Genomic DNA, 26,366 nt, shown 5'->3' on the forward strand with positions numbered 1-26,366 from the left:
TGAAAATCTTTTTTTAATAATACAATTAAAAAATTTTATCTCCAGAATTATTTCTTTCTTCTTAAAAAATAAATTTAGTCAAATTCAATTTCAACTATTCATTTACATGTATTCATCACATTTTTTAAAGTGAACATTCATAAATAAGCATAGTAATGCAAAGTAATGCCATGTAATGCCAGCATTACACTAGATTTTGGAAAGTAATGAATTACATTACCATTACTTGTAATGCTAATTTTGTGGCATTACGCATTACTAGCATTACTTTGAAAAATGTAATGCATTACAATGCATTACCATTACATTTAGCATTACCCCAAGCCTGATATATATGTTGTTCAGTGTAATTTAGGCCTGTGTTATGTTGCAGCTGTAGCATACCTGACGTCATACGGCATACTTCACGTGCGTCCGTAGATTAAGCTAGAATTATGACTCAAACACTCAGGGTGGAAACCCTTTATCTTCGCGCTTCCTGGTATCAATGCACTTAAAAATAATTTCACAATAAAAATTTCAATGTCAAAATGGCTGATGGCCTCTAATTTTCAACCGGGTATCGTCTTTCGGGATATAGTGTATATAAATAAATGAAGGTGTACATATATCGCCATATACGTGACCCGGCATAAGGCCGAGGATCTCGTTTCTCGGGGAGTACCACCCTATATGAATGATTCATAAGGCCCAACGATAGGCCCATGCCAAGAACTATTCTCTTCTCGGTCCCAAGATCAAAACCAACTCCAAGACGCCGTTACTGGTTCACAGTTACCGACAAATGAATTCAGCCGATAATTCTGTTTTTTTCATTATCGATAGAATTCAATCTACATAGACCCATATACGCATGTCTGTAGTATTCGAACTATATTCGTTGTCTGGGACTTTTAAATGGCACATATGCCAATTGAAGGAATAATATTTTGAGCTGGAACGGAAATAAAGGGGGACTTTTAAATGGATACCGGTCGGTGTTGAGACTTGTGCGGTCATGGAAGAATTTTACCCCTGAGATTTTTCTTTCCCTCTTCACTGAATGGCTTTTCATTAGAAGAGATTGCTGACTTTTTTTTTTAAATTGCCCTTTTTGTGCTTTCGCCCTAGCGTACCCTTATTACATGACAACTTTTGGAATTCTGTACTACGTTTTAATCAATGGACAGTTAATTTATGACAAGGCTTGTTTTATGATCTTCACCGAATCGTTCATTCAGTTCCCTTGATCTGATTGGAAGGAGTATAGTGGATTCTCTTCAAGGAAGGTAAGATGCTAGATGCTATTGATTTTTTTTAGGGTCATGATCAGGGATTTTCTATTGCAAATGCGTAAAAATATACCGAAGCATTTTATCTTTATGCACTTAGAAACAGTTTTATTGATCGGGAATTTTCTAATGCTGTGGCTTTTATCTGATATAAACAAACGATTATGACTGCATGTATCAGTTTAAATTTGTAATATGCCAGAAATCCAAAACCCTATAATCTGCGTTGCAATATCTGTTTGATATCGCGAGAAATGTCTGAAAGATATGTTTGGGGCATACTTGTACTGAAAATGTTGACCTTTTTATAGACTGTGTATTCAACAGGTGTGTAAATAGATCACAAAAACCAGCAAGTGTTAAGATAAAAAGGGTAAATAGTCCACTATTGAAATGGGCGTGTACCTGTGTTCCCACATATGGAGTAAGCCATTTTAGAGGACACGACATGTAATTAAGTTTGCCTGGCCCATATTTAAAAACTAGGTGCTCTAATACCCTTTTTATCTTCCAAATCCACTTGAAATGAAAATTTGGTAGCCAGCCTATCCTCAAAGTCTTGAAAAATCTACATTTGTAGATGAACTCTAATAGAAATAGTTTGACACGGTTATCACTGCATGAAATATTCGACCATTTTTTCTTCCTTTTTATTAAAATTGAAAAAGCTCTTCCTGGTGCTATTGTTTAAGGATATAAGAGGTTGGAAAAATACTCCAACACCCTGTAATTTTAAACCAAAATTTTGATGACTTGGGGATATTTGATATATTTGGACTAGCGCTATTCCTTAAATTATTGGTTAGTGTGAGATAAAAATGGCGACTTGAATACCCCTCCCTTTTTTGTGAATGTCGTTAACAAAAATACTACACGGAATTCATAAATCAGAGTCACGGGTCTAAAAATCATCCATGTATCAAATTAAGTTTTAAGAAACCTTTCAACCGTGAACGGAATTTGAGAAGGGGGCACAGTCAGCTAATAGCGGGAAGAATATAAGATTTCCGCTCTACATACTTCGCACAATAGAAAAGAAAAAGATAATTTTATAAGAACTCTGTGACAAAAACGAAACAGAAATAAAGAATTTGGAATGTGGGCGCAGCACGTTCCTTATTACGAAAATTGAAAAAAGTTTTAGTCATTTGTAAACAATATAAGTAATTCATTCAGTAACTATCTGTTTTTCATACAGGAATGGCTGTTAAATATTATTTACCTGGCCAATATTCAATTCATCAATGAAACATTCAGGATCACGTTTTATCTTATAAAGAAGGGACTTTTAGATTGTTACCACAAAACTTCATGACAGACTGAACATAAAACAGTCAAAATTTTAATAAAGAATGAAAACACGCGACAGCTATTGATCATCTAATGCTATACTAAGAAAATACATCAGGTACAGTTAAAATTTTTATATTATTTGTATTATTTATTTCTTAAACTACATGTAATAGTGTCAAATTCATTTTGAGTCCCGGGCCCTCTGCCCTATCTAAAATTTATTTTTTACAAGTGCTAATGTCTGAAATTTCATGGTATTCTCTTGGTGGATATTAATAAATGAAAAAAATCCAGACAGTAAAGTTTAAGATGTTTAGCGTGTAAATGGATGACAATAAAATTATCTTAAGATCCTTAAACTTGTAATTTCGCAGGAAAAACATGACTGATGTCTGATGTAATAAGAAAAAATCCCATTAACATAGTTTTAATAAACATATAACTTTAACGTTTTTTAAATGGCTTCTAAAAATATTTTACTAAGAAATGTCTTACATGTACAATTAGCCCTGTCAGAGAACTGTTACCCCCCCCCCCCCCCCCTTTTTTGACTTCTACAACACGGCCGCAACTTTAAATTAATACATGGTTGATTAACTTTGTTTTTCAATTATACGTTATTTTTGTAATCATCTATTTGTAATTAAAACTTCTTGATTAATTTTGTTATTTTGAGATACAATATGAATAAAAAAAATCAAATCAGAGAGAGAGAGAGAGAGAGAGAGAGAGAGAGAGAGAGAATATGTTAGAGTGTTTTAGTTGGACTTGGTCTATTCTTTAATCAATTTATCATTAAATATTGAAGATATTGAACGTATTTTTTAAAACCAATATCAAAAAATTGAAAGGCCACTTTAAAATCCTCACACAATGGCAACAGAAACTCCCTTTTAATTTTGTTATTGGATCTGCAATAATGCCATAATCCCCAGGAATAATTCTAGATTAATGGGAAAATCTTACAAACCCTGCTGATGTTCACTGAAGTAAACTTATTAAACCCGTATAAGTATATTTAATGACATTACGATCCGCCATAACGCGTTTGAACATGATGTCAGTTTAAAACATTTTGTAGTGAGAATGTTTAAAACCTTTCTCGCCTCCATAGCTGGTCTCTCTTTTGACGAATTATTACTTAATAAGGAACTTTAAAAATAAAATACTTAAAAGTCAGAAGGCAAAAAAGCCACTTTGGGGTTATGTAACTTGGTCTACAAAGGAATCTGGGTTTATACAAAATGACGAATTAAGCAAGTAAGGTTGTTCCCTTATTGATTGAATTCTTATTGTCTAGTGATTTAAAAGAAGATTTTTGCAGCTTTGTATTGTGATTAACAGTGAGTAAAGTAAATAAACTTATGTTATAGAAATATATATATTTTTTTGATAATCATATTTAATAAGTTTGAACGACAATTGCCTTTATGCCACCTTTATTTCCACCATAAACAAATTGCAAAGGTGTGTCAGTGATTAAAATGTTGTAAAATTTTCAATCGAAGATGTTTTGGAATGAGTATCAAGATTAGCACAATGATAATATAGATTATACCATGCTTTATGAACCTTTAGACCGTGGGTATTAATTGGCCCGGGAGGGGCAAAGGGTGGTTCAAGTTTCGGTCAGTGACATCACGTTGATAATGGCTGAATCCATTAGCGGTGACATTTGACCTCGAAAATTACCACGTAAAATGAAATTAAGGACATTCTAAAATAGGGAAGAATAATTAGGGGCGCCGATTCAACCCATTTAATACACCATTTCGGTGACTTGGGTTGAGTAATCGAGAGCTGAAAAAGAATCAACCGAACTATTTCTGTTAACATGTTTGAACGCAGATTAAATTCTAGAGCAACAATATAAAATAGGTCCAGTTCTCAAGAACCAAAATAACTATCAAGTAGATGACGAGAGAGAGAGAGAGAGAGAGAGAGAGAGAGAGAGAGAGAGAGAGAGAGAGAGAGAGAGAGAGAGAGAGAACAACAATTTGTAGCTGCCAAAACAATAGCCACTCGCGCGTGAATCACGCGTAATCGTATGCATGTACAGAGCTTTTGATCCTTTGGCGGTATTGTTTACCTTTTATCGAGGGTGATTGCAATAAAAACCTTGCGATGTCGCGGAAAAGGCTTCAATACAACCATGAAGGTCGTTTATCAGATCAAATATTTCAATTATAAAAAATTCATGAGTGTTAATATTTATTCTTGTGAACACAACTTTCATTGATGTTTTGGTTTTCTTTTCTTCCTTAATTCTCTGTATTAAATTAGACTAGAGAGCCATTACAGCAATCTATCGGTAATAGAATCTTGTTGTTCAAGTTAATGGAAAGCTTGTAAAAACTGAGTGAATATTCGTCAAGTTAGTCAGTTTTAAAACTTGTACAAAATGTTTATTTTGACAAATTGTATATCATAATACAATGCGACACACAAACGTGGAAAAAAAATCATTATTCCGGCAGTTTGGGCCAAAACGTCGGATATCAATTAATATTTATCCGCCACGCCCAAACTACAAACACAGATCGGTTTTTATGGACCATAATCGATTACACTCGCGGATCGGGGTTAGATGGCCGATCTATAAAAGATCCGGGGGGACCTGAAGGGTGAATAGGTGAACCATCCAGCCAACCCAGATATAGTCGTTGTTAGGATGCTAAAACACATAACGCCATAAACAGCAGTTTCTTAATTCTTCAAGTTGGTCAAGTTAAAAAAAAGGACAAGCGAGTTATATGTATATAGACTGCCAAACCATAGGGTGGAAAATCCATAGCATGCAATCTGTTGTTGTTACGCATTCGCAACCCGAGAAAGAGGAAGATGTGGGGTGTCCAATTCATTGGAATATCGATTTTTTTATTGTTCTTTAATGAATTAGAGCTCGATTTTGATCTGGAATGACTTTGCAGATTTTACTGCTCCGCCATATGCTGCGGGTGGTTTTATTATACATTTGTATTTGCCGGTTTTAGTTTTCTGCTCGGTTTACTTCGGGTGTGATGTACGACTCTGTTTTATGATAACCATGGAAACAGTGAGTAGAAAACAGTCTTACCAACGGTTAGTTTACGTTATGTTTGGATCAACAACCTATGAACATGATTATTTTGTTCATGCAGTTTTAATAAGAAGACACTGGTTGTCAAGAATTCGCAAGGGGTAATAACCAATCGAATCATCCGTTACATATTCTTAAAGAGATAACACGCTGCTCTTTGAGAACAGGAAACATATTACATTACTGTACAGACATAAGGTCCAGTCACATGTTTGCTTTTATCAGTAATGATTTTCAAAATTATATTAAAAAACACATAGCATGCCTGTTGATATATGTTTATCAAAATGAATACGTTGTCAATAAATAGTTTAAGATTTTAAAAGGGAAAGCAATTGCACAAAGCATTTCGTTCATTGTTCAATACTAGTTTTGCATTTCACTTTAAAATGTTTCTTAATCAAGCTGTAATTTTACTAAGATCTTGTTGCCACCCCAAAAATGCAAATATTATTTTTTTGACTTCCAGTAAAATCAAACTCTATGTGTATTGCGATCCAAAATCCCTCTTTTTAAGATCAGAAGGATAACTTCTTCACTATAAATGATTTAGGCATGGCGAAGGCGTCTTGTATTCCTGGAATAGTACATATATACATGTATGTATAGATTATACTGTTATCATTTACAAATCATCAACGGATTGACCCCCCTCATAATTTGAAACCCACACCCTCATCTCCATCCCTCCCCAAGCATCCGCATCTTATAATAAGTATATTTTTAAAAAGAAATTTTGGCGTGCAGGGTATTGAAAAATTCTATTTATTCATATAACAAGTTAAAATAATTGCTACAAAAAATATATATAAACAAAGCTGATTAGCATATTCAGGTATGATGCACCTTAAAGTAGAAATATACAGTGCAGGTCAATATACTCTGGGTCACGAAAATAACCAAAACTTAGATCGTGAAATCAGGCATAAAGTTTTATCGTCTAAACTGCGAGGATAATCCGAAAGTATCAATATATTGTATGTTATTTCCCTATGGATACACAACCTTTCTATCTCCGATTACTGGTACTTCGTTCAAGTCCCCAAAGTCATAAACATGGATTTGATGAGATCCTATATAGTACAAGTCGTTGCAATTTTTATGAATATTCATGCATTACTAAAATGCCATCTCATAAAAAACTATACACAGTTTGGTTTCAGTTCTGGTTATTGGCGGTTTTTGTGGTTGCAGTGGTTTTGCATTTGCATTTATGTGTAGGGGTTTTTTCGGGGATGAGGCTGTTTTGGTCAGTTTTAGTGAGGATAAAATCAAAATACATGTACTACAAAATAGAAATATTATTTCTGAAACCTTTTTAAATTTTCTTTAATGCATTATGAGTTTATGGCTAGATTGTTCCCCCAACAGCGGCCTTTAATCCATTTTTGGACAGATGTCAAAAAGTCAGTCGGTCAGAAGTGAATTTACTTCGGTTTGGCTCATCAGGTAGTTCAGGAATTTCGGTATCGAAGGTTTAGAGTAATAAATCGAACGTTGTACACTTGCTTTTCAATATGTTTTTATCTATGTTTGATAAAATTGGAATGAATTTGAAATAAATCACCGGGAAACAGAGATCTTTGTCTCTCCCTTCGAAATTTGATTAAGCACGCAATATATTTTAAGCGTCATCTTTAATATTATACATGTATCTACTATATGTATTGGAAAAATTAGCTGAAAGTGATTTATTTGCGTCGCATTTTTCGCTATTTTATGCGGTTGCATTGTAATACCTAATACTAAAGGACTCGGGCGTTCTTAAATTCTATTATATGAAAATAGATAGTGTGTAACATTTCCCCCTTCTTAACAAGTAATATGATCTGAATGAAACTGATCACAATTATTTTATCATATGGTAAGGCGAAAGGGCGTTGGCTTTCGAACAAGCAATTTTATTTAGAACTCTGAGATGAACAGTATTGTTTTGCTAGGCTTTTGCAACACAGCGCCAACATATTGGTGAAAACATCTTTGTATTTACTAAGTCCATATATTATTATATTAATAAAGAATCTGCTAAATCATTGACCCGGCCTTTTATTTTTCATTAATAACAACATGTTCCGGATAACGTTTATAATCAATGTAAACAAATTCCATATATTTGGTCAATGAATGCTTTCATTAATACCATGCATGTGAATGCAAGATTTAATTAACAACACGATTGTATACAATTTTAAAGCTCTACGTACAAATCTGCAAAACGCCATCTTCCCGCTAGAAGCTATGCGAGTCGCGGTTTTGGTCGAGTACACATGGTTAAATCCTTGTGTTTTTGAATTAGGTTACCAGGTAAATTGCCCTTCTCAGGCAAAGGTGTAAGAGGGCTTTTTGAATTCGGACCCCGCGTGTGTTGGTGTGAGAGCTCGTATTGTAACAGTCCGATAGGGTCAATTACAAATACTAAGGCCTGGGCATATTACCTAGGAGGTGGATGAAAATTAACTAGCTTTGTAATCCTTCAGGTGATTCTTACCTGGTTTGTACCTGTCCTGTACATCTGTTGCTGTGAAGTTATATTGCACGGAGTAGTTCAAATATTTGTATGGAATATCTAGTCATAGGAATAGTGTTTTCGACAAAAAGTGTGGATTTATTCATTCATTGCTTGTAAGTCTCTCTCTCTCTCTCTCTCTCTGTTTTTTTTTTTTTTGATTTTGTTGTTGTTATTTGCATTATGATTGAGTGAAAAGATATTTAATCGATTGTTCAATTCATGTTTTATCTATGATTACGCTAATTATAATGTTGAGGTCATAGTGTTTATTTGTATACATATTGTTAGGACAATACAATTTATCTATGATATGACAATGACAAAGATCCTTTGGCCTTCATCGCCATGATAAGAATATTTGCTGAAATACAATCATTTATATGGCTATCACTTTGAAAACAACTGTCATAAACATGCCAAGGTAAGTTTTGAGTAGACCTATAGGAGGCTAATTACATCTAATTAATGCATTTAATTGCCCCTTTATAGCATTTGGTGTCCTGAATCGATTTCCTAAAGTGCATTTGCATTTCGTCCTTGTCAGGTCATTAAGAGAATTGTCTCTTAAAGTAAATTGGTACAAGTCTGTTCTTGGAAAGTCTTGCTTCACAAAATGTTTGAGTGAAGGGATATTCTAAGTGGTGTTTGTGTTTTAACTTTTCAATGCAATAAAAAAAGGAGCCATCTTTAATCCTTTTTGCTTCGATGATCATGGACACACACTAAACGTATTCGACCCCTGGAGAAAAAAAAAACATGTCTGCTTAATTTAACAATAAATATATTTTTGTTAACGATTTGTATCCTGAAACAGCGAGATTAAGGACAGGGCTTAAGTTCGATCATACCTGGCGAAGGCTTATCGTCTGTGATAATATTTTCATTATGCCTGAATGAGAAATTAAATTGTTTTTTGGGAAATAAATCGTTCGAAAGTTTTAAAGTACAAATATATATGACATGTGTTTAAAAAGAACCATTCATCCAATGCAAATTTCCACGTTGACATAAAATGCAAATACTGCAAAGGTCTAAATGCCTTTAGAATGTGGTCTTTATAAATGATGTAAACCACTGCCAAAAACATTCAACGAATAATTCAGATGATAATTTTGCTTACGTAAGGGCATTAAATAAAAGAATAAATACCGATTGATTGAAGTGTCAATAACAAATGACTTGAGTGACATTTTTCCGTGCCCCCGTTGAGTGAATCGCTTCCCCCCCCTTGATTGTGTACTTAGACCAAGAGCCTTAAGTCTCCTCACCTTTATCTATTTTATTTGTTTATTTTAATTAAAGTAGCAAAGATGTGGTGAATTGAGGCAACCATAAAGTAAATATTTGTGTGAGGTGCGTCCCTTCATTTCTATATGCGAGCTAATGCGTCTATAAACATTTCGTGTACCGCCGGGTTAAATGTTGGCCGTGTCGGACATAAATAGATGTAATACCTAGGTAATATACATGGCCCCCAACATTCCTGGCCAATTCTGTCTCTAGGGGTAAGGCACTATGTATTTCTATATGGTGAATTTCAAAGAATTTGATATTAGTCAATAATTATTTGTTTCATTGACCAACAATTATCCATTACAAACTGCTAGATTTATAAACTCTGCGTACCAATTCAGGAAAAATAATATCCAAAAGTAAATGTGTTGAAGTATTGTACATCAGAAATGTAATTTATTAATGTCCAAAGGTTAATATAAAATAAATTTGAAATCATGCATGTATAAAGTTACAATTGTATAAGGTGACTTATAGGTCCAATGGGCCATGTGCAAATTACGATTATTCGACATATATATACTTTGTATTATATAAATGCCATACACAATGTCACTATATTAAACAATTACTTACTGACTTACTTGCCTACTTATTACTGTTTTACTAACATGCTTGGGTTTATTTTTTTCATTGCATCGAAAAATTACGCTCAATTTTAAATTTAAAAATTTAAAAAAGTCTAAGCGAAATATGCAATTGAAGAAAAAACATGTTATAAAAATCAATTTATCAAGTGTCTGTGCATTGTGTAATGACAACTTTTTCCATTGTTTGTAAATTTTGATTTATAGCAATAGAAAAAAATGTTTTAAAATCAATTCACCACTTCTGCGTGCATTGTGCAATCAAGACCATTCCTTCTTGTTTGTCAAAATATTAAAGTATAACAGATAAAAATCGAACCCTCTCCCAATTAAGGACTTAAAGGGGCGTAGAGTCTACATAAATCGTATAGGTAAATAGGCACGCCTTTCATCTGACGTGTGGGATGAGGTCCCAATTTTACATGTAACGGCGATCATTGGATCCAAGTGCATCATAAATTGGACAAGATGAAAATTATGTTTGTAAAGCCATTAATTTTATTCTGGCGATTTCCATGTGATACATTTTCTTACTTGCAGTGTTTCGAAGAAAACGATCGAAATTTATCAAAACGATGTACAAATGAATAATCATATTAAAAGTTAGTTTTTTTTACATTGTAAGTTTTAATTGCAATGAAAAAATGCATAAAACTCAGGATATATTGCAATGGAATGGATAAATGTAGAAAAACTCGTTTGTACACGTAAACATAAGACCGCATGCTGGTATTTTTAAGGCGATTCCGTATTATGCAAGACAATGAATGTCAAAATCTTCTTGTAAACAATTACTCACTATACCATCTCTCACTGGAATGCAGACGATATGAGTCGAGCTGCGTTCGATTTCTTTGATCAGCTCAAGTACTACACTTGTTTTTCATACCATAGGCGGGAAAAAATTGCTAAATCGAAAAAAAAGAATCGATGTTATAGACCAAAGGTGACAAATTTTTGTTAATAGAGACATGTTTTAGACACAAAAAATAAAACCACATCATGTCTTTATTATAATTCGCTATGTGTGGCACATATATCAACATTCTTCATGCTTGCATTGCCATAGCTATACGTGCTATGCATTCTAAATAAGACGAGCAAAGTGCGTCTATATTATGTCTACCAAATGTACCAGATTTTCTTTTTTGGGTCAAATGAAATAAATTAGGTGTTAAATTGATAAATGTCGGCAAATATACAGAGGCAGAAAGTGAGACACGATATATTCGAACTGCGATAATACGAGGTTTTATCATAACTGGTTATTCGGCCTATTGTCATCCTTTAATAGCAGTAATATCTTTGCAGGCATGACGCACTATCAGCGTCCCTTATTGATTACATACAATGTCTATCAATAAAAAAAAAACCCGTCTCCCAATTACATCTGTGACCACAGTATTGAAATATGTATCTTCTGAAATGCGACCGGGGAATACACGAAACAAATTAATCATCAATAACTGACATCGCAGTCTGAAAATTGTTTTCTTTTGACAGAGAGAAGCGAAGTAGACTAGATAATGGAAACGAATGAACTAATAGCCATTGTCGGTGGTTCCTTAGCGGGACTGGTGGTCATCTTGATTGTGTTGGCGGTCATAATCTACTGTGCATGTGGGTAAGTACAAAGCTACAAGTTCATACTATAGTGATGTTTCTAAGGTACTTATCTTCATGTATATGTAATTCAAGCTTTTAGATATGACATCATACGTTAAGTTTCGACGCACCTAGAAGAAATTTCTCTTATTACATTTGAATAAAAATAATGTATAATTTTTAAAGGGCATCTTATTGATAGAAATTAAAGCACACTAATATACTAGTATTTGACTAATTATTCCACAATGTTCCTCGCTGTTCATCATTGTACACGCCTTCACATAAGTTTTGCACGCTTTCTTGATCAGCTGAAGTGTAAATTTTCGAGACATTAGTAATCCTTAAAAGTGATCAAAAGAAAGGATCCTTACAATTCTTTGACCCTCCATTCTTATCCGAGATCTCTTCTGTACGCTTTCAATGCCCTTTGCAATCTAAATCTCCCCGCATACAAAGGACAGACAAGAAAAGCTACGACCTTATAATCTTTATCCTTATAAGGTCTACTTTTGTCTCCTTTGGCCTCTGCGACAGGAAATGACATTGGCATGAAATTTGTGAATATAATGAAAATGACATTTGAGTAATGTTAGAAATATACACCGTCAGAGAATGCAGAACATGTCATGTGAATTACACAGTGGGTTTCCAAATTGCACGATCTTTATAGGTCTCTACGCCAGGCAGTGCTTATGTTCTGCAGGACTAGGTTACATATATGGGGCGTCTTGTTGCCCATTGCTACATCAAGGCATTGTTGTCTACAACGATACAAAAAATAAACATGTCTTTAATCAGGAAATACCGGCAAATAATTTCATGTGAGCTAAAGTCTAATTACCAGGAATCACATATTTAGTTAAATTAAAGTTTTAAAACTCCTGTATCTAAACAAAGAAAAAAAAAATCCACCACGCAATTCATCAAATACAAACGACAGAATATCTTTTTTATCAGTGTTGACAGGGATTTTTACTTGTAATTTTATGTACTGACGAAGACTAACATGAATGGCCCCGGGTCACATATCTGTAGCAAAGATGTAAATTTTTTCACCTGGATATCGTAAAAAAAGCGAAGGTTCTTGTTTTCCGAATGGGTGATAATCAAATTTGTTCAGCTGACTTCGTCGTTTGCCCGAAGGAACAAGGTTGTGGCAACACACGTAGACGCCTGATTTCTTACATATTACTGTGAATTATTACAGTCACAGCGCTCCCCCTTGTTGAACTCCCAACGTAAGATAAAATCAGTGTAAACCCAGAGCTTTTAAAGATGACACGAACGATATTGGATCAAGAACAGTTGTTAGTGTCTATCTGCCTTATCCACCATTACACTGAGTAAAGAATTAAAATCTTTGATAAATAACACAGGTGACAGATAAACTTGAAATAAATTAAATAGACGTGTACTTTGTAGCAAGCCCTTTTCTCAAATAATTCATGTCTAATTTAAATACATATTTGAGATCGATGACAACAGGTAATATTAAACAATAATCATTTTAGTTTTTAATCTATTTCATTTATCATATTCTTGCAATTTAGAAAAAGAAAAAGACGCGATGACAAACACAGACGCCTTACTCATAACCAGAGCCAAGATACAAGTCTCGGCAAAAGCAGCAAGTATGGCAACGGGATTGACCCGCGAATGGAGCATCCCCCCTCTTTGCCAAAAGTTGGGAGTAATGGTCTGTGGATGGGAGCAAACCCCGCTATGTATGCCCCCGGAAAACCCTACTACAACGACAATCGAAGGCCTCAGAACTCCATGATGAGGGCCACATCGGAGGATAGACTCTCTCCACGTAAGTCAGCAAATCTGAAGAGATAATAGTCATTAAAATGAAAGAGCCAACTTCGCATACATGTACCTGTTTGTTTAACAAAAGAGTTGTCTATTATGATAGAAGCTTTCTTCTTGCTCTATAGTATAATATCTTGATCTAACATGTATATCTTCTGTGCTTTACAGGTTAAAAATGATATGAATTAAAAACATGAATATTTAATACTCATATTTGATATTCTTTTTCATGTAATCACACTATTATATCAAATCTTGTGTTTGAACTTGACACCAGGAATTTACATACATGACTCACATTTCCTTATACTTATCTATACCTATATAGTGTGGTGTTTAACAAATCACGTCTACCTTTACCATATATATACATATATAAGTATTTGTATAATATGTATCACTATCGGGGAGTTTCTCTTCTCTCCCTACTGCTGTGGTAATGTTTTCACTTAGCAGGTCTCTAGTAGACCTTTGTGACATAAGCTTGTCAAATTGAGTGGGTCTTACGACCTGTTACCGACCGTCAGTCGATCGGCCCGTCCTTGGGCCCATCACTCACGGTCCTTTTACTGTCCGGTACTAATTAACTAATAGCACTGGGACTGCGCCCATCGTGAGAGAAAAAAATGTCCTTGTAACAGTATCCCACTACACACGGCTGAGTTACATAATAAGAGACCAAGTTTATTACGATCTAAAATATTTATCACGATTTCCTTGTTGTATTTATTGTCCTTGAGAATTCACGGAGATCAAAGATTAAGGAAATCATGTGTGCCTGTCTACAACTTCAATTTGGTCCCGCTTTCATGTTTACATTGTATATTAGATGGAATAAAAGAGCGATATTTCTAAATATTGAGTCGATGGAATAGGAAATACAAATATTTTGCTGGAAGTGGGTTAAAGTTATTGTTATTTATAGCGGTCAAAAGCTAAACATAGCACAATGGATGTCTACCAAAACGTCCCCTTGGGCCTGAAATAAACGCACAAAAGCATCAACTGAAAATATTATAACTCCACACTCAATACTAGCTATGTATTTCGTGGTATACAATTACATATACCAAATAGAAATAGACTGAATTGCCGTCTCCCGTTGTCTATAAGCCTGCAACGTTTCTCTGAAATAAAGCTATCTAGATACACAAAAAATAATTTTTTAAGCATTTTGCTGGATTTCTATAAGCAAATCACGTTTTCTCACGCCACATGTAAGGAAAATGAACCCAGTTTATAATTCTTTTTCTATGCAGAAAAATAGACCATGATCAATTGCTTTGAATAGCTTCCATTCAGTTATATTTATTTCTCGACAGGTTTATGTCCAACAAGATCAATTACAGTGATTTATGAATTTTTAAAGAACCGCAAAGTGTTTTTTACATTTGCATGTTGTTTTTATTAATCCTCACACAAAGCAAGAAATTGTGGTGAATATTTTGAACGAATATTGACCTACCAGAATACATTCAAATGTTTTTCCATCTTTTAAAAGCATTTTAGAGAGGTTGAATATTTGGTATTTATATGACGTGTTTGTATAAAACATTGATAATATGCTAGCTACTATACATTTGAATGAATCGTAAGCCACTTTGTATTAATTAAATTCTTTATTAGACAAAACATAAACACTTACAAGTGCGACCAAAAGGTTAACTAATTAAAAAAAAGCGTTGTAATCGCCTTTTAAGGGTAATTTGGTCCAGACCCCTAAAACCGCGTTGACACAGAGAAATAGGGCAAATGTATTGCATGCCTCATGTTTCTGTGCAATTAGAAATCCTATATTCTTATTTGTGTAAAATGAAACAGGTTACAATCGACAGCTGCACAGATTGAACAATAAGGACCGAGAAATCCGAAGTGGTTCGCTACAAAGATACCCGTATTATCATGACAGCTACAAATTTTATTATCGTATGTACCTAACTGCATGGAAAGTGTATATTATAGACTTGGTTTTTGTGGCTTCATACACTTAATAAATGTACTTTATTTTTGCAAGCATTGTAATCTTATATATAGCAATGTAACACATATATATGTAGTCCTTTAGTTGTTAAGTATTTGTGAGTACTCACCGGCAAAGCCGCCATTTTTACGCTGCTTTTTATGTAGCACGTGTTTGATGTCACTCTGATAGTGTCATGATGTGAGTTAAAAACCGGTCACTTTTTTTTTTCTTTTTTTTTTAATCGCAGATTGTAAAAAATGTGAAGATTGTGTTTTGAAATAGCACTTAATTTCAATTAATACCATGCACGGATTTTTTTTCGTTGCAGTAACTATACTCATGTTGTTTTCTTTTATTTTTTTTCTCTTTTGTGATTCTTGAGATTATATTTTTTTAAACAAATATTTAACAGTCTCTGAGTATCAAACGTGTTATGTTGTAACATCCTTTTGAAATGATATTTCATGATATGATTTAAGATAATTTTATTAAAAGTAAACTAGTCTAAGAGTATGCATGATGTGCACTAGTAATAAGTAAACAAATTCAAGATTTTGCATGATGTGCACCAATTATGAATGCTGGCTAGTCACTTAACCCCCAAAAATTATATTTAAGTAAAAATGGGAATTATGGGACAGGGTTATGATACCCTTATGGTGCGTGCTGAATTATTAATGTTGTATCAACTATAATATACCGGTATTTCCGTAGACCCGCATTTTTTGGTGCAATGAAATACACTATATAAGTTATATATAGATGTGGTAAGGTATACGAATCCTTAGTTTAATGAATTAATATAATGCATGACCTGAAATAAAGACATGGTTTAAAAGCGCGTGTTATAAGATTCTCAGATTTTTATTGACCAATAGATTTATCATCAATGATTGTACAAAATTAATATATTAATATAAAGTAAACGCACAATAGAATATTTTATCATATGAAAAAAATCTTTGTTTCTAATTAAGATCTAATTTGTATATTTGAAAGTGTATTTGAAAATTTAAAATTTTATTACAATTCTATTCGTGTTATTTTTAGCCTACATGGTCTACCAGGGGAATCCCCACATCTATCACAGTCAGCAGGTGCCCTCGACCTATGAAGCCTTCGGCCGCCTCCCCCGCAGCAATAGCTACATGGAGCTGTACCCCTCGTCACCTTACGCCGGCTACCCGTCCAGTGGATATGGAGGCGTTCGAGGTGCGATTCTTGAAAAAATTCAGAATTCTTTGAACATTTTTTAGTAGCAATTCTATCTGATCTTTCTATAAATGATACATTATGCATATCTTTTTCTACCATTTTTAAAATCTTTAATAAGAATAAAACATTATGTTACATCTCATTTTCATAACACAACTTTTTAAATTATATATGTATGTATTTGTTTGTTTATATATATATTTACATTTATATTTATACACTCGACTCGTCTATATTTCTTTTCCTTGTTTCATAATTATGATAATTTCTTTTGTTTCCTCGTTTGTTACGTCAAAATAATTAGAACTTATTTGAGAGTTTCCACAACAGAATTCGAACGCATTGAATTTATTTGAACTTAATATTATAGTAAGTTGTTCTTTCTTTAAGTTTTAATTTACTAAATGTACCGGTATTTACAGTAATGTAATTTATAAGAAGTAATGACGAAATATATTTTCCATAAAAGACTTTTATCCGCTGAGGACGTTTCGTAAGTTTAAAATCTGTGTTATTTTCTTCTTTCTTTCTCTCTCCTATAACACCTGTTTCTGATACCTTTGAGATCTTTTTTCATTGTGTGTGCGGGTTTTTTTTTGGTAACAAATCTAATATTTCTAAAGAGTGAGGTGTGAACTACATGTAGATGTCACTGTCTGATTTTCGCAGTTATCTCTACTTCTGAACTTCAGAGGATATCTAACTTTAAGGAACGGTTAACATAGATAAAGAATTAACCCAAAAAATAAGAAAGCACGGTTTGATTAAATTAAAAAAAAAAAAGATAATGGAAACACCAAATTTGTCTTGGCTAGTTTGTCAGTACGTCACCGAGTCAAGGGGAAGAACTCGATTTAATAGCTGTTTACGGATGTAAGTTCTTGAAAACAATCTAAATTCACAATTTATGAGTTTCCGCTGTATTTTCAATAGAGTATTCTTGATTTATTTTCAGGATGGTAATAAAACACATGACTAATGAGTCTGGTCAATTTTTGCGAATTTTAACCACAAATTGTGCAATATGTGAAATTTGTCCATATTCATTTCAATTAAAAGCGTCGATAAAAAGTTAAATTATGCACAATAAATTATCATAAGTGACGAACTGCGTCACAGTCTGTCTGTAAAAAAGGCTTTTGTCATTGCATCTATAGACGCACGTCTGCATGTCAGTTGATTTAATAACAACATAGAAGTGCTCCATTGTTTCCTTTATACGTAAAGTAACGATTTGGTTTATTTATTATTGTTTAGATTCGCGAGCAGTTTTGGTGGAGTATCCGGACGATTCTGACCACGTATACGATCCATATCGGGACGTTTTTGACGACAGAAAACGTGGTGGCAAAAAGGTCCAGAGAACACACAGCGATTTAACGGGAACAAAGCGCAAAAAGAGGGAACGGAAATACGATTCTCCGTACGATTTGGAAAGTCGCCCCTCCAATAGGGATAAAAAGGAAGGAAGCGACCATCGCCAAAAAGGATCTGTCGACGGTCGTCTGCCGCGAACAACTTCCGCGGAGATTCACGAAAAACATCAGTCACGTGATCATAAACATCGTGAGATGCGGCAGAGCATGAATGGTGTCCGAAACGATAATAATAAGGAGACCAAAACGGAAGTGAGCGAACAAGAGTTATCGCAGACAGACAGTGCTAAGTTGAGAGCGATGCAAGATAAAAGCAAGGACCACGTGGATGGTAAACCCGTATCGACTCAGTGGAATAACAATAAGGAGGACTTGAAGCTAAACTTGCCCAAAGACAGTGACGAAGAAGAGGTGGTGGTGAAACATTACGAGTACAATGGACATATTAGGAGGGACAATTCTAGTGACAGGAGGGATTACCCGGGCGGTAAGGTGAACGGTAGCACCTTTGTTAGTGTGACTGTCAGGCCGGAAATGCACGACAGGAACGGTTACGACAATCCAGTGTTCAGTGAGGAAGAACCGGTCTCTTCTAGGGTGTCAGGCAAAGGGAGAGCTAGAAGCGACAGCAACACTGATGGTGAGGCATTCTCTTCGTTTGTTACCTTTAGTCAGGAAAGATATACCTTTTTTTTAAATCTTCTATCATGTGCGCAATTTCTAAATTTTATCTGTATTTCCATGAATTTTTTTCCCAATACGATCTGTGTGATTGATGATACATGTAAATGAAGTAGGTTAATTCATACAAAAGAAGGGGGATATTGATGTGGAGTAATGCCCTGTATAGAGAATTGAGATAAAGGAAACGGTGAATACCACAACGTCCTGAACATAGTCAGACTGAACAAGACAATTTATTCGGTCATGAAGCAATACACGAGCAGCTTATTTGATATGCTGTAGACAAATCAAGAAAAAAATCATTAAAAATACTAAGAACTAAGTAAATAAAGATACATACTTATATTATCAATTAAAATTGCTAATTGCAATTACCGGATACGTAGAAAGGTTAAATAAGCTAGAATTCAAAGCACCAAAATATTCGGTTTTCTTAGATAGGCGAATTTAAATAAAACTTAATTAAAGGACTGGCATGAAATTTGAATCTGTGAAAAAAGGGGGTAAATCTGAAAAGCAAGGAGGACAGAAAAAATGTTAAATTAGAAAAACAACAACATTTTGGCTCTTGCAATATATTTGACAACTCAAAACAAACAAGCAAAAATAAGGTAGAGCAAACCAACGTGTTCCTGTGGTTAATACCCACAGCAGATGTTGAAAATATACATGTACGTAAACATGTAGATGCTTTACAAATTGAAACAACTCGACACCTATGACGATGGTAGAGTAGATGAAGGGAGTGGATAAGAAAAGGAAACAAACAACTCAAGTGGCTTTATAGGTCATCAGGATTTTGCGTATACATATCATATCAGCAATATACATGAACACTCGGATAATGAGTATTACATTAAGCATGCTGGTTGCATTTTCCCCTTTTCTAGAGTGAAATTTATCTTCATGTGATTTGAAACCAATCCAAAACGACATAAACTGAGTCAAGAGGTTTTAATGTAGGTCTAAACGGGCATTAAACAGAATTAGTGTTAAGAAGAGGAAATCGTGTAGATTTTACAATAGTAGATGTTAAGAAAAGACAGAAGTGCGTGTATTTGTGTTCCCAAGAGAGAGTGGGCGAGTTCAGAAGTAGATACACTTAGTTAAAAGAGAGTACTAGTATTTATCAGTATGTGATAACAGGATCTACTGACTGTTTGACCCCTTATGGTTAACAGAATGTATTTATAGAAAAAGATGTTTTATAGAAATATTGAAATGTATCGAACATATCAAATTTCCAAAAACGACTGTCTTAATATTAATTTTTAAAAAAAAGTCTACCTTGGGAGATTTTTTTAACCTCATTTGATGGAGACAAAAGTTTAGGTGTTGATTAAATAAAGTTATCAATGATAAATGCAAAGAAGATTTAAGATATTCACATGTAATTTTTTCCCCAATTTTTACAAATTAGATGTATTTGTATTTCCAGGTAAACAAGTTTCAGCAGCTTTCGACTTTCTAAACAACTACCTGTCAGATGATGAAGGCACGGAGTACCTGGGAAGTCGCTCTCACTCACCTGTACCTCTATAACACAGGTAAGTCATATACCGTAAACGTATTACATTTGGCTGTGTATTCTTTTTAGCAGAAAGTCGCTTCCCCTAAATCAAGTACATCGCTAAATGCCATTCCTATATGTATAAAAATATTAGGCACATTCAGAAATACGCCAATTGAAATCGACGCTATTAAACTTGTTGAAAAATAATTTTCCGCTTAATATCGTACACGCTAAATACAATACGTTTACAACAGTTAATACCATGGCTCCATATATAAAACAATATCTGAACTGAAAAGTATTGACTTTTTGAATAGAAAATATAAATTTAATTTCCATCATTTCATGACATCAAATTTTAAGTAATATGAATAACATATGCCACTATTTAGAATGTCTATAATTGATTTATACTGTACTTCCTTTAAAACATTTCGCCATGTAATGATTGTTTTTATTTTATAACAGCAGCTACATTGCCGTCTGCTATATAGTTGAAGTTTTAATACTGTTTAATGTTTAAGACTTTTCAATGAAAAACCGAAATAATGACTAATAAATCACATTTTCAAACCTTTTTAGAGTAAATTGTACTGTTATTACGTCGGTTCTGAATATTATGTATTCATCTTTTTCAGAATTTGTAAGTAAAGAGTTTTAAAAAAATGCGCAGATTGACTTGAAACCTAACCTGTGAACGTGATCTCTGCAGAAGGAACTAAAAATCACAAACCGCAAAACATTGTGAAAAAGGATATATACAGCAATGTGCCAAATGCAGTGGTGTGGATTTGTTTACCTATTTTACAATGGCGACACAAAAAGAGAGATATTTTCTACAAAGTCATGATATAGATCAGATCTTGTTTAGGATTACAAGCACTCAATTATATTACAATTTTTGCCATAAGACAACTTAATTTTCCTTTTTAGCTTTTTTTTTATACTCTTTTCAATACAGTTAAATGTTCATGCGATTAAAATATGAAGTAAGGATGAGATTTATGAAGTTTAATATAATTTTTGGGGTTGTTGTTTCGACTTCGGTTTTGTAAGTACATTGTATTAGTATGTTGTTTCGGATGATGAGAAAATAGCTTCCAGTTGTCGTCAAGTAATACTCAAACTGACACAAATCAAAAATAAAATGTGTTATATTCATCTTGATCAAATGCTTTTTTTTTTATAAATTTTTATTGTTTTTTTTGTGTGTGTATGAGAATTGAATATTCTTTCCATTTGCGACCGTGTTTAAATGGATTTTGTACACAGATTTGAGAGAGAGAGAGAGAGAGAGAGAGAGAGAGAGAGAGAGAGAGAGAGAGGCGCCCCTGTTTCACATTTCGTGAAATAAAATTATCATTTTTATTCAATTTTATTCAAATTGCATTGTATATTTCTCATCATTTCAAATTATTACCATTGTAATAGTTTAGGGATTTCTCCCTTATTCAATATTCCTTCATTTAATCAGTTGTTTATAAGTATTCGAGAGTAATATACAGCAGGACAATTTAAAAAAAAAAACATTTCATAAAATTCAGTAGCCATTTTTGACGACTTTTCATACATCATATTGACAATATAAATTTGATTTAATGGTTAATTTGATTATTAAGATATATAGAAGTAACATTTACACAGTCATATTATGTCATATTCAAATATATATAAATCATTGTATATTTTGTATTATCAAAAGTTTGCCATATTTGTATTTATTTTTCAAATAAACGACTTAAATAACTTGGGTGTTTTGATGTTTTCTTCCGTTTAATTGTATTGTTTGATAGTTAAGTTGAATACTTTGATTAGCATAAAGTAACAATTAAATGTTGAATTATCGCAATCAAAATTTTGAAATGAAATCTAAATCCATTTTTCAAGTAATCACCTTTTCATGAAAAGACGTGGTCATGATTTGAGCTTACAATATTCAAATTTTATTTTTGAGTTTTAATGTTTACAATTTTCAATGGTCATCTAATGTGTCAGGGTTCGATTAACAAGCAAGATACAAAGTTTACCAATTGTCGCATGTTCATTTGCTACATAGAAAAAAACCCATTTAAAGTGACTATTTCCATAGAATGTTAATAACTCTTTATTATATAATTAATCTTATTGTAATTGAATATACCAGTTGTTATGATGTATTTAATTTGTTTTATACATGCCACCAGATAAATTCAAAATTTACATGACATTAGGCCTAACTTGCAAGAAGAAGAAATCTCAATGGCCGCTGAAACCAGAATAAACATTGTTTTTATTCAACTAAAGTTTGTATTTTGTTAGAAAAAAATTGGCACGAACATTGTTTATAAAACAACAACACAACAGTATAGCATGAAATGTAATGTTGTTAACAGACAAATAGATTCATTTTCAGTCTGACCATTAGAAATACCATAGTTTATTTAAGTATTGTCATTAACAAGAATCGATGGACAAATCTGAATATTTTCATCTCGAAAAGAGACCATAATTCTTAAAAAAAAATACTGAACTTAATGTTACGACTTTATGATACTGTATTCTGTATACAATGCTATACATTACCTGTATTGTTTTATAATTCCAGATTTGCAAAAAGTAAGTAAAGTCACCACCCATATATTAAATAAGTACAAGCATGCATTGTCATTCTGCAGATATCACGTCTAAATAAACAAAATATTAAGCTACTAGTATCCAATATACACTCAAAATACGTACACTATTTATGATTAATTGAAAGGCCTCGATTTCAAAGTTAATGAAACCAGGTATTAGCTGAAAGTTCCATAACTCATTATTATTTTTGAAACATATATATTTTAATTTGATTTTAAGAATTTAACTTTTTCAATTCTTTCTTTTGTTTATTTACCTTTGCAAACTCCATACATTCTTCCGTTTTTGATATAAACAGATAATGCTTGTCTGTAGATCTAAATGAAAAATAAGTAATTTTGTTGCAAAAAGCAATGTTAGTAAACCAAAGATCAAAATTTTTCACTTCCTCAAAAAGACAGCATCATTTGTTATTGGTTTTTTTTTTATCTTAAACAATATTTATTCATTATATATTCAAATGTATTACAATGTAACATGGTGATAAATACAAATGTAAGACTGGGAAACAAGAAATAGGGCTTATATTAATCCTTCTCTAGCATACACTGCAGAAATGAGAGGTTAAGTGGTACAAGGAACAAAATAGAACAAGAGGCCCATGGGCCACATCGCTCACCTGAACAACAGTTCCTTGTAACATTCTATTTCCTAGCATATGTTATTTTTATTTTAAACTTTGAACCCCTTTCTGGGGCCCCAGTATTGGTCCGGGGTTTATGGTTGGCTTTAACAACTACACTAGTTGAGGACCCTTGCATTGTAATCTCACAAACTGTAGCATTGTAGTTCTCAAGAAGAAAATTTGTAAACATTTTCGATATATATTTCTATGTTAAACTTTGAACCCCACTTGAGGCCTCAGTATTGGTCTGGGGGTCTTGGGGCCCCAGTATTAGTTCGGGGGTCACGGTTTTACCAATTTAGAATCTACAATAGCCAATGATGCTTGCATCTCACAAACTGTTGCAATGTAGTTCTTGAGAAGAAGATTTTTAAACATGTTCCCTATATATTTCTATGTTAATATTGAACCCCTTCTTGGGCCCCAATATTAGTCTGGGGGTCACGGCTTCCACAATTTAGAAACTTTACAATTTGAGAATGCTTGCATAGTAATCTCACAAATTGAAGCATTGTAGTTCTCCTCCATTAGATTTTTAAACATGTTCCCTCCTATCTTTTTATGTGAAACATTGAACCCCTTCTCCTGGAGCCCCAGTATTAGATCGCTTCTATAATTTAAATTTTTCATTATTTGAGGATCCAAGTAAAGTAATCTCACAAAAAATGACATTGTAGTTCTCGAGAAGATTTTTTAAAAACATGTTTCCTATATATTTCTATGTTAAACTTTGAACCCCTCTTGATGCCCCAGTATTAGTCCGGGGGTCATGATTTTAACACTTTAGAATCTACAATTGCCAAGGATGTATACATAGTAATATCCCAAACTGTTGCAATGTAGTTCTTGAGAAGAAGATTTTTAAACATTTTTCTTATATATGTTAAACTTTGAACCCCGCCTGGGGGCCCAGTTTTTGCCAGGGGGTCACAATTTTAACAATTTAGAATCTTCACTATACATACAAGCTTATGTATAAATATTGGCATTTCTGGTGCAGTGGTTCTTGAGAAGAAGATTTTAAAACATTTATCATATTTATTTCTATGTTAATCTTTGAACCCCGTTTGGAGCCCCAGATTTAGTACGGGGGTCATGATTTTTACAATTTAGAATATTCACTATATATACAAGCTTTTGTGTAAATATTGGCATTTCTGGTGCAGTGGTTCTTGAGAAGAAGATTTTTAAACATTTTTCCAATGTATTTCCATGTTAAATTTTGAACCCCGCCTGGGGCCCCAGTTTTGGTCCGGGAGTCACGATTTTTACAATTTAGAATCTTCACTATACATACAAGCTTTTGTGTAAATATTGGCATTTCTGGTGCAGTGGTTCTTGAGAAGATTTTTAAACATTTTTCCAATGTATTTCCATGTTAAATTTTGAACCCCGCCTGGGGCCCCAGTTTTGGTCCGGGGGTCACGATTTTTACAATTTAGAATCTTCACTATATATACAAGCTTTTGTGTAAATATTGGCATTTCTGGTGCAGTGGTTCTTGAGAAGAAGATTTTTAAACATTTTTCCAATGTATTTCCATGTTAAATTTTGAACCCCGCCTGGGGCCCAAATTTTGGTCTGGGGGTCACGATTTTTACAATTTATATATATAATTGGAATATTCACTATATATACAAGCTTTTGTGTAAATATTGGCATTTCTGGTGCAGCGGTTCTTGAGAAGAAGATTTTTAAACACTTTTCCAATGTATTTCCATGTTAAATTTTGAACCCCGCCTGGGGCCCCAGTTTTGGTCCGGGAGTCACGATTTTTACAATTTAGAATCTTCACTATATATACAAGCTTTTGTGTAAATATTGGCATTTCTGGTGCAGTGGTTCTTGAGACGATTTTTAAACATTTTTCCAATGTATTTCCATGTTAAATTTTGAACCCCGCCTGGGGCCCCAGTTTTCGTCCGGGGGTCACGATTTTTACAATTTAGAATCTTCACTATATATACAAGCTTTTGTGTAAATATTGGCATTTCTGGTGCAGTGGTTCTTGAGAAGAAGATTTTTAAACATTTTTCCAATGTATTTCCATGTTAAATTTTGAACCCCGCCTGGGGCCCCAGTTTTGGTCTGGGGGTCACGATTTTTACAATTTATATATATAATTGGAATATTCACTATATATACAAGCTTTTGTGTAAATATTGGCATTTCTGGTGCAGCGGTTCTTGAGAAGAAGATTTTTAAACACTTTTCCAATGTATTTCCATGTTAAATTTTGAACCCCGCCTGGGGCCCCAGTTTTGGTCCGGGAGTCACGATTTTTACATTTTAGAATATTCACTATACATACAAGCTTATGTATAAATATTGGCATTTCTGGTGCAGTGGTTCTTGAGAAGAAGATTTTAAAACATTTATCCAATGTATTTCCATGTTAAATTTTGAACCCCGCCTGGGGCCCCAGTTTTGGTCCAGGGGTCACGATTTTTACAATTTAGAATCTTCACTATATATACAAGCTTTTGTGTAAATATTGGCATTTCTGGTGCAGTGGTTCTTGAGAAGAAGATTTTTAAGCATTTTTCCAATGTATTTCCATGTTAAATTTTGAACCCCGCCTGGGGCCCCAGTTTTGGTCCGGGGGTCACGATTTTTACAATTTAGAATCTTCACTATATATACAAGCTTTTGTGTAAATATTGGCATTTCTGGTGCAGCGGTTCTTGAGAAGAAGATTTTTAAACACTTTTCCAATGTATTTCCATGTTAAATTTTGAACCCCGCCTGGGGCCCCAGTTTTGGTCCGGGAGTCACGATTTTTACAATTTAGAATCTTCACTATATATACAAGCTTTTGTGTAAATATTGGCATTTTTGGTGCAGTGGTTCTTGAGAAGATTTTTAAACATTTTTCCAATGTATTTCCATGTTAAATTTTGAACCCCGCCTGGGGCCCCAGTT

The 26,366-nt window shown here is 33.6% G+C and overlaps 1 protein-coding gene across 6 annotated transcripts; it reads left to right on the forward strand.

Moving 5' to 3' along the window:
- Nucleotides 1-1,131: 1,131 nt before the first annotated feature.
- Nucleotides 1,132-21,383, forward strand: LOC128166261 (uncharacterized). Of its 6 annotated transcripts, none has more exons than XM_052831309.1 (9): nucleotides 1,132-1,268; nucleotides 11,536-11,656; nucleotides 13,191-13,453; nucleotides 15,274-15,378; nucleotides 16,466-16,627; nucleotides 17,100-17,123; nucleotides 17,888-18,646; nucleotides 20,129-20,237; nucleotides 20,842-21,383. In XM_052831309.1, the coding sequence occupies exons 2-8, from the start codon at nucleotides 11,559-11,561 to the stop codon at nucleotides 20,230-20,232; spliced, it is 1,515 nt and encodes a 504-aa protein (XP_052687269.1). In that variant the 5' UTR covers nucleotides 1,132-1,268; nucleotides 11,536-11,558; the 3' UTR covers nucleotides 20,233-20,237; nucleotides 20,842-21,383. The 6 variants fall into 6 exon arrangements, with proteins under 6 accessions (XP_052687269.1, XP_052687271.1, XP_052687268.1 ...); XM_052831311.1 differs by lacking the exon at nucleotides 1,132-1,268 and adding an exon at nucleotides 5,470-5,619; XM_052831308.1 differs by lacking the exon at nucleotides 1,132-1,268 and adding an exon at nucleotides 7,946-8,265.
- Nucleotides 21,384-26,366: the final 4,983 nt, after the last annotated feature.

The sequence above is a fragment of the Crassostrea angulata genome, chromosome 10 (assembly GCF_025612915.1).
Source record: "Crassostrea angulata isolate pt1a10 chromosome 10, ASM2561291v2, whole genome shotgun sequence".
Classification (NCBI taxonomy): Eukaryota; Metazoa; Mollusca; class Bivalvia; order Ostreida; family Ostreidae; genus Magallana; species Magallana angulata.